This window comes from Camellia sinensis, chromosome 12, assembly GCF_055761805.1.
Source record: "Camellia sinensis isolate YWXY chromosome 12, ASM5576180v1, whole genome shotgun sequence".
NCBI classification, from domain to species: domain Eukaryota; kingdom Viridiplantae; phylum Streptophyta; class Magnoliopsida; order Ericales; family Theaceae; genus Camellia; species Camellia sinensis.
Window position 1 is genome coordinate 119362007 of NC_138972.1, and position 8158 is coordinate 119370164.

The 8158-nt window shown below is 33.8% G+C and overlaps 1 protein-coding gene across 7 annotated transcripts; it reads right to left on the reverse strand.

Annotated features, from left to right (window-relative positions):
* Positions 1 to 552: 552 nt before the first annotated feature.
* On the reverse strand, positions 553 to 5384 carry LOC114295873 (magnesium transporter MRS2-F). 7 transcript variants are annotated; one of them, XR_014347105.1, is made up of 7 exons: positions 4805 to 5357; positions 3803 to 3984; positions 2761 to 2889; positions 2425 to 2566; positions 2191 to 2245; positions 2034 to 2070; positions 966 to 1103 (listed from the first exon to the last, which is right to left on the reverse strand). XR_014347105.1 is itself a non-coding variant. In XM_082899704.1 (6 exons), the coding sequence occupies exons 4-6, from the start codon at positions 2526 to 2528 to the stop codon at positions 912 to 914; spliced, it is 333 nt and encodes a 110-aa protein (XP_082755830.1). In that variant the 5' UTR covers positions 2529 to 2566; positions 2761 to 2889; positions 3803 to 3984; positions 4805 to 5384; the 3' UTR covers positions 553 to 911. The 7 variants fall into 7 exon arrangements, 2 of the variants coding, with proteins under 2 accessions (XP_082755830.1, XP_082755829.1); XR_014347103.1 differs by lacking the exon at positions 2191 to 2245 and having other exon boundaries at positions 553 to 1103; XM_082899704.1 differs by lacking the exon at positions 2191 to 2245 and having other exon boundaries at positions 553 to 1103; positions 4805 to 5384.
* Between the last annotated feature and the right edge of the window lie 2774 nt (positions 5385 to 8158).

The following is an 8158-nucleotide window of genomic DNA, read 5'->3' on the forward strand; positions in this document are numbered from 1 at the left end:
CACCAATCAAACCCATCACCACCACCACCCAACCAAACACAAAACCATCCGATTCAATACAAAAACCTTCTTAACCATTTCCACACGCCAGCTCCACTCAATCGAAGCCATAGCCACCTTTATCCCTAATCTTCTAACCACAACCCAACATCTTTCTCCACCCTACCATTTTCAACACTGCGAGGATGAGACTACCATCACTTATCTATGTTCTCTTTTTTTCTCTTTATGCTCCATTCCAGAAACACCACCACCCCCACTATAGTCAAACCCAGATTTGGAAAATTGTTTTGTGAAATCACTTAATCCGCAACCCTCCATCGAATTATTCACCTTGTTAAATCAATTAAGGAATTTCCGACACTCAGAGTTTACCAGTAATTTCAAGCTCAATACACCGAGAAAATGGCCCCATGGGTCAAACATTTAAGTAATTGGGTATCTATTTTTTCTCTTTTTAAATCAACAGATCTGGAAAAAAGCTCAAAAAATACATAACTGTTGTTGTATTGTAGATCTAGTTTGCGTTTGTTGTTGTTTGAACCTGAAGGAAAAGCTAAAAAGAATACACATATAATTAGATATTTTAGTTATGGGTTTGATATCATTTTACATACATAACCTCAGTACAGAGAAGGAAAAGAAAAAGAAAAAAAAAATTCAAAATACACCAGAGGCTTCACATATGTCACTAAACATACCCTCTTATATGATACACAAGGTCCAAAGATTATTTAATTGTATCTGATTTGGAGATAGATAATGATATATTTGTAGCAGATATTGTTGTATCTGACCACTCATGAGAAGTTAGTTAGTCCTCAACCAAGAAGCTTTAACCATTTGAACAATAGGATGATTATGGCAAATAAAGCAATCGAACAAGCAATTATACCCCTAGCAGCCCCACACTACTGTACAAAGGTTCCAGAAGTGAAGAGAGGAATGCCGATGTTAGTGCTCAAGAAACCTAAAGCCACAACCCCTGAGTTGAGCATCACAGCTCCTGTAGTAATAATTATGCCCATTCGCAGGAGTTGATTCTGTTTGTCATCCAATAAGATGTTGATGTAGTCCTCTGTGTTGTGGATGTATTCGCGCAGCTTTAAAAACCAAACAAGAAGAATTACAGCATTAGAATGATCTTGACAGATTCAGAAGAAACACCGGCTCATTTTCTTCTTTATTATTATTTTATTTTTTTCTCTTTTTTCTTCATTGCTGAAAATTTCAAAAAGATTTTTTTTTGGATGGAGTACAAAGAAATCAAAGACACAAGACATGAGATATAAGACTGCATGACAAAGAATTTAACCAACTAGGAATATTGACATGTTCTGTGATTTTGTGTAGTTAAAAGGAGTTGTCATTATATTTTCATATAGCATACTAAAGTCATATAACATCATTGTAATTTCGGTATACACGTCATTGAAGGGAAGATCAGCTGTGCTATATGCACATAAATTTTTTATAGAACCAATCACAGAAGAATGGTGGAACCCACATGTGGAACACTTAATCATTTCCCGGTTGAGGATTGGGAAAAAGGAAGCGGGGAAAGTAGATGGGAGGATGGAAACAGTTTCCTTCATTTGGCAGGAAAGAAAGGGGTAGGGAAAGAAAAACTTCATCAAAATCAATCTTCCCAAAATGTATGAAGAAGAAGAGGGGAAAAAGGGAAACATTTTACTCACATTTTCCCCCCTTCAAATAAACACCCTTTCGCTGACAGTAAAAATATTTTGGTCAAACAAAGAAACACTTCTTGCTCAACCAAACAGACAGACAGAGAGTACCCTCTGCTCTGTTGTGCTTTTCATCCCTCCTAACTCTTCTTTTTCCTCAAAAGTTTCCAAATAACCAAACAAATCTACTTTAGGGATTAGAAGTAGCATAGCATTATCTAAAAAGTAAAAACAAAGAGAAGTTTAACTTTCTGTCGATAGTTTGTTTAATATTCCTTCTATTTGCACAGAGTAGGCTCCCAATAGCATTTCCAACCCTTCAACATTTGGTTTGAGATCACTTACATCTATATTACTGCTTTTGCTGCTCATGTCCTCATCACTGAAAATTGAAAACCAAGAAGCATGATGATGCACATTGAATTAAAATTTATTGAAAAATAAGAACAACTTCTTTGTTTATTATAGCCTTAATAGTAATAGGTGAAGATAAAATCAATACCTAGACAGGGTTCAAATTAGACTATGAGATTTATCGGGCAAAATCAAGATCAAACCTAAACCAACATAGATATGAGATTTATCGGGTAGTTAGACTCAGTTAGTGTTGCTGCAAAACCAACATAGACAATGTAGTTTTGCAATAATGTCTTGACAATCTGTGTATAATAAAGAAAACATCTAAAGTATTCCACATGCAAAGATATTACAAGAATCTAAATGGAAAATAATTTACCTATCATTGCCCGATTTAAATGCATTTGCATCATTCTCTAGTTCATCTTCTAAACCTTCAGATTGCAAGGTGGCAAGCCTATCAGTCAAGTACATTTGAGCCATATCTAAGTCATCATCCAGTAGATGTTCAAACTCCTCACCTATAAAATATATGGCAGAATATCATTATACTAGATCAATTAGCTACTTTTCCAAACAAGAATAAATTTTTTTTATAGAAAAAGGAAAAAGAAAAGAAAAATCCCTTATCAAGAATTAATATGATGAAATGGAAAACAATTAATGACACTAAAAAGTGATGAGCATTAAAGAAGTCAATGAGATAATACTATACCTTCTGCACACACCCAGACAAAGCAACCAAACGACCTTTTATGACTCTCACGTGTTTGAGATTATGCGTACTGGTTTTAGCTGATAACTCATCTAAAGCCGGACATGCTTCTTCTTCTAATGTGGAAGTCTGGATAAATACATCAACATGGATTTGTAAAAATTACATCTCTAAAGAAACTGAAATTAGATCACTTTGATGATATAGTTAAGCATTAACTAAAAACTGAAAACTCAACTTCTAGTGAAGCCTTAGTTGTGAAAAAAAAAAGATGGGGCGAATGCATTCAAAGACCAAACATGCTTCGACGATATCTCAGTAAAAGGTCCACAACCAACAAGAAGATTGATTCATAGCATTTGATGCACGATTTACTTTGTTTGAAAGGATTAAATCTATAGTTCTATCTGTTGATAAGATATAGATAACAACGATAGGCCAGAAAAGTTCAAAAAACACCACTACTAGTGCTGATTGAAGGATGTTACCACAAGTTTAAGAATGTATAGGGAACGTTGTCAAAGTTTATACTACTTGGCAAATTCATCTTTTCCCATAAAGGACATATTAACTCTCTCTTTGATGGATAGATTGAACTCGTGAAAGGTATAGAGGACCTAAAAAGTTGTGTGATGCCAAATTATGGTTGAGAATATGGCTGCAAGATTATGAGGTGGTTAACGATGTCATAAATTCATCCGAGATACTCAAAAAATGAGGGTGCTTGTATATTTCATGATGTACACAGAAAGTATAGAGAAAAACATAAATAAGAAGTAAAATAAACTACCATCAAATCAATGAATTTTGTTATTTGAGACGGGTGAGAAATCCCACTTTGCAAATATGAGAGATAATGTAAGTGCAGTTTGTTACCCACTGATCATAAAGAAAGCTTGATCAGAAGTGTCAATTTCCCTAAAACTGATATGCTAGTTTCAAACAAAATTCAATCAAATACATTAATAAAATTCAATATCACAGCTGGTGTGAAGAAGTAGAAATACAAAGCGCATTAGGACATATATATTAATAGTCATACCTCAGATTCAAGGCTCCTGCAGACAGATTCTAGGCAAATCTCAAAAGCTCTGAACTCAAATGGTAATGGCTTTGAGTTGCCCCTATCGACCATTCAGCTGGTGATTTATGACTCCTATCACTTGCCTCTGGTGGCATATTTGAGGGTGATTGCTCCATAGCTTTATTGCTTACCATGTTGGCCTTCACACAGCGACACAATCAATCATACACCTCTTTTTAAATTGGGAAAAGTTAGGGATCATGAAAATTTTATCATGAAAATGATCATGAAAAATTTATGATCGTTGGATTACTTTGATTAGTGTGTGGTGCTTTATTCTAAGTGTAATCCAAGGGTCACAAAACTTTCATGATTATTTTCATGAAAGGTTTTTCATGATACCTAGCATTGCTGTTTTAAATTATATCAATCAATAGGTGGTGTCGTGATGCTATTTTTTTTTTTTTTCTGATTAAAGTAACAATAAACTGGATATAATGTTATCTGCTTAGCATTATTTAAGAAAAAAATTATTTCATCAACAATTTATGGTTCTAACTATTATCTGTCCACTTATGTTTACCATAATAAGCAAAAACGAAATGGCCATTACCCAGAGCTGGTCTCCATTAATCAAGGATTCCAGATTGGGCAGATCGGTATGGATCTAACTTTTCTCCTTATTTACACAAAGCTGTAGTTCATTGCACTATAAAACCAGCTTTCTCACCGTTATAAGCTCAGAATTTTAACAATTTCACCAAGTAGTGGTTCCTAATCATATTTAAAAACAACAGGATGTCTTAATTTTTAATTCTGTAAAAAAGTGTTAGAAGTTTTTTCTCAGCTTGCTCATTTTTTTCATGTTGTGTTATTGACTCAAAATTCCAAAAACAAAATTATACAAATTTCACCCAACATATTCACAGATCAACCCACTAAAATAAATCAGAAGAATGATCACTCTAATCAAATCAGAATCAAGTTAATTTCATGAAATAAATGAAGAAAAGTACTTACACCAAAATCAGAGAGCTTGAATTCGAGATCACAAACAAATGAACCCATAAAAGGGTCTTTAGGGTTTGGTACCAGAACTTCATTCGCAGTTATAATCGCTTTAATATGTTCCAAGTTCACAACAATAGCCCTCTCCCTTCGGAGAATGGCAGAGGGGTTCGAGAGCTCTGGTTCAAAAACCCTCAAATCATGAGCCTGAACTCCACTCCTCAGAATGATCGCTTGCTTCCCAAGCTCTTCAATTCGAGAGTTCCCCAATTTTGAGACGACAAACCAGGTCCTCACTCCGGAGCCCTTCCTCTTCGCCTGAAGCTGATAGGGAAGGGGAAGAGAGGTTCGATTGAGCTCGATCTGATCCGCCATTTTTTAGACAAAACTAGGGTTTTGGTGGTGAGATAGAAAAGGGTTTGATAGTCCATCAATAGAAATAGGGATTTGGGCTCAAATGGTAATCGTAACTGATACAGGTGAGACTTGGATACATATATGTTACATGCATAGTCAACGAATTTTTAAAAATCATCTGGGGGCGGGAATGATGGCCAGTTGGGATAGTTATAATCTGCCCCAGCGGTTCCCCTTTTTATTTTTGAGTGCTACTATTAGTCTTTATCAAAATTTTTTGGATCCCTTGTTTCTTTCAATCTTAACCCTAAACTCTAAATTCTAATAATATTTTTTTAGACATCTTACTTATTATCAAATCTATCCATATTCATAATATTTTCACAATAAAATACACACCCACCTAATTTTTCATCCCTGTCTTTCCCTAACTCACTCAATCTTCAGGCCCCGTTTGTTTTGGGAGATAGAATGGAGGAGATTGATAGTGAGGGAATTGATAGTGAGGAGATTAATAATGAGGAATTGTTAAATTATTTTTATATAAAATAATAAAACAAATAAAAAATATAAAAAATTAAACATTATATTTAAAAAAAAATTTCCAATATAAAAAAAATAAAAAAATTTCTAATCCCCTCACTATTTTCTAATACCATCTCTACTTCCTCCTTACCAATCCCCCTTCCAAGGGTATTAGTAATACCAAGGGACTAATAGTCCCAAGGCTATCTCTGTAAACAAACAAGAGCATTAGTAATACTTTGGTATTACTAATCCCAATATCCTCCCTATACCTTAAAACAAACGGGGCCTCAGAGTTTAGAGCTTTGGTCCAGTACAGTTCCTCTGACCTCCCCATTGCGTAAGGATGGTAATTCACTCTCATACCCTTCGTTACTACTGTTCCATCTGGCAACACGTCATTCTTTAAAGCTTGCTTTTCTATCAATGGGGATGTGTGGGTAGAGTCTCATGGTCTCGCTCAGCGATGCGTGTGTAAACCATGCCTTTCACTTCTTCGTAGATCGGAGCTTCGGATTTCTCATTGATTTCTTTGAGAATCTCAGTTTCTACATCTGGGTTTTCAAAGACAAGCCAGAAGAACCAGATTAAAGCTTTCATCTAAATGCCCTGAATTCAAGAATCTCGATAGGAGATCAGCAGATTCGAGTGGTGATTTTGAATTTGTTCACCACTGTGTAGCCGAAAAAATATATTTTGTTCAGAACGGTTTTGTCGAACAATAATGATCCTGTCAGCACTGCATGTCCGAACAAAATTTGTTCATTACTGTGTAACTTGAATCCATTCCAATTCACAACTTAAAATAACATGAATTAAATCCATTAAAAATACATAACTTAAATCCATTCTAATTCACTCTTTTCCATTCTAAGTTAGTTTAACAAAGAAAATTACATAACTGACTATCTGCATTAATGTTCGGAACCTATATATTGAACGAAAGGATTATGTTCATTACCGTATTACCGAACATAATTCTAACAGTCAGCAAACCAGTACCGAACAGCTCGAACGAAACAAGAACGACCGAAAGCGACCGAGAATGTTAATACAAGACAGATAAACTTATTAATGGAACACTGGTCTCACTAGAATTGTTGTCCTCGTCCTCCATTGCTCTACACAGTAAAATAAGTGATGAAGTACATGTTATACTTGAAGCAAAACTTTCAAGTTCAATAGCGTTGATGATGGTGATGAAGATGACACATTTAGGATTTAAGATGATTATGAAAAATAATAGATTTAGGGTTTATATTAGTTGGTTATAAAAAGTAATAGGTTTAGGATTTACAAATATGGAATACGTATAGTTGGAGTTGGAGTTGGAGTTGGAGTTGGAGGTGGAGGTGGAGGTGGGGGTGGGGTTGGGTGTCTAATAGTATAGAGTATTAGTTCTTATTAATAGGTGGGTGTTCCATTTAATAATGTCTTTTAATGTAATTTTACTTTAGGGTATAATTATAATAAAAAAAATTTATAAAATGGGGGTCTAAAGAATTTTGACAGGTGCTAATAGCAGCACTCTTATTTTTAGGGTAAATTACACTTATACCCTGAGGTTTGGGTTTAATATATATTACTTCTTGACGTTTGTAAAATTGCAATAACCTCTATGTCATTGTAATTATTTAGACAGAATGAAGACGTTGAACTCATGCACTCTCTCTTTTTTTGCTTTGCATTGCTTTACTTTCTCTTTTTTTTTTTCTTTTTTTTTCTTATTTCCTTTACTTTTTTTAAATGTAATTTCGTTTATTTTTCTACTAGGAGCTGTTACGTTTTATATAAGCAGGGGGTTGTGAAATGAGACTATTAACCACAAGAGTGAGAATGTAATTTCCAAAACGTCAGAGAGTGGGTAGTAATTGGACCAAACCTCAAAAAGTGTCATTGTAATTTACCCTTATTTTTATATTTATTTTTTGGGTAAATTACACTAACACCCCTTGAGATTTATGTTTATTACAGTTTTCCCCTCACCGTTTGGAAATTACATCTTCCTCCCTGAGATTTAAAGTTTCATTACAGATTCCCCCATCAGCAATTTATTTTTTTAAAATACTAATTTTGCCCTCACTGGATAAATTACATTGACACCCCTCACATTTTAGAAATTACAATCCCCTTCTTAAGGTTTAACGTAGTATTACCAATTACTCCCTCGGTTAGTATTAGTTAGAAAAAAAATTCATTGAAAAAAATATATATTTGAAAAAAAAAATTCATTGAAAAAATTTTTTGTTAGTAGAAATTTTAAATTTCTGTTTAAAAACTAACGTAAACTCATATTTTGAATTTATGTTTTTCATCAAATTTACAAACTGATACAATAATTTATAAACCAAAAAATTATCAAACAAGTTTTTATGATAATTTTTAAAATTTTTGTAAATAAAAATTGAAAATTAAAAACGAAATAGTTACCAAATAAGCCTCAGATGGTAAAAATGTCGTAAAATTAACAAACAATTAAATATG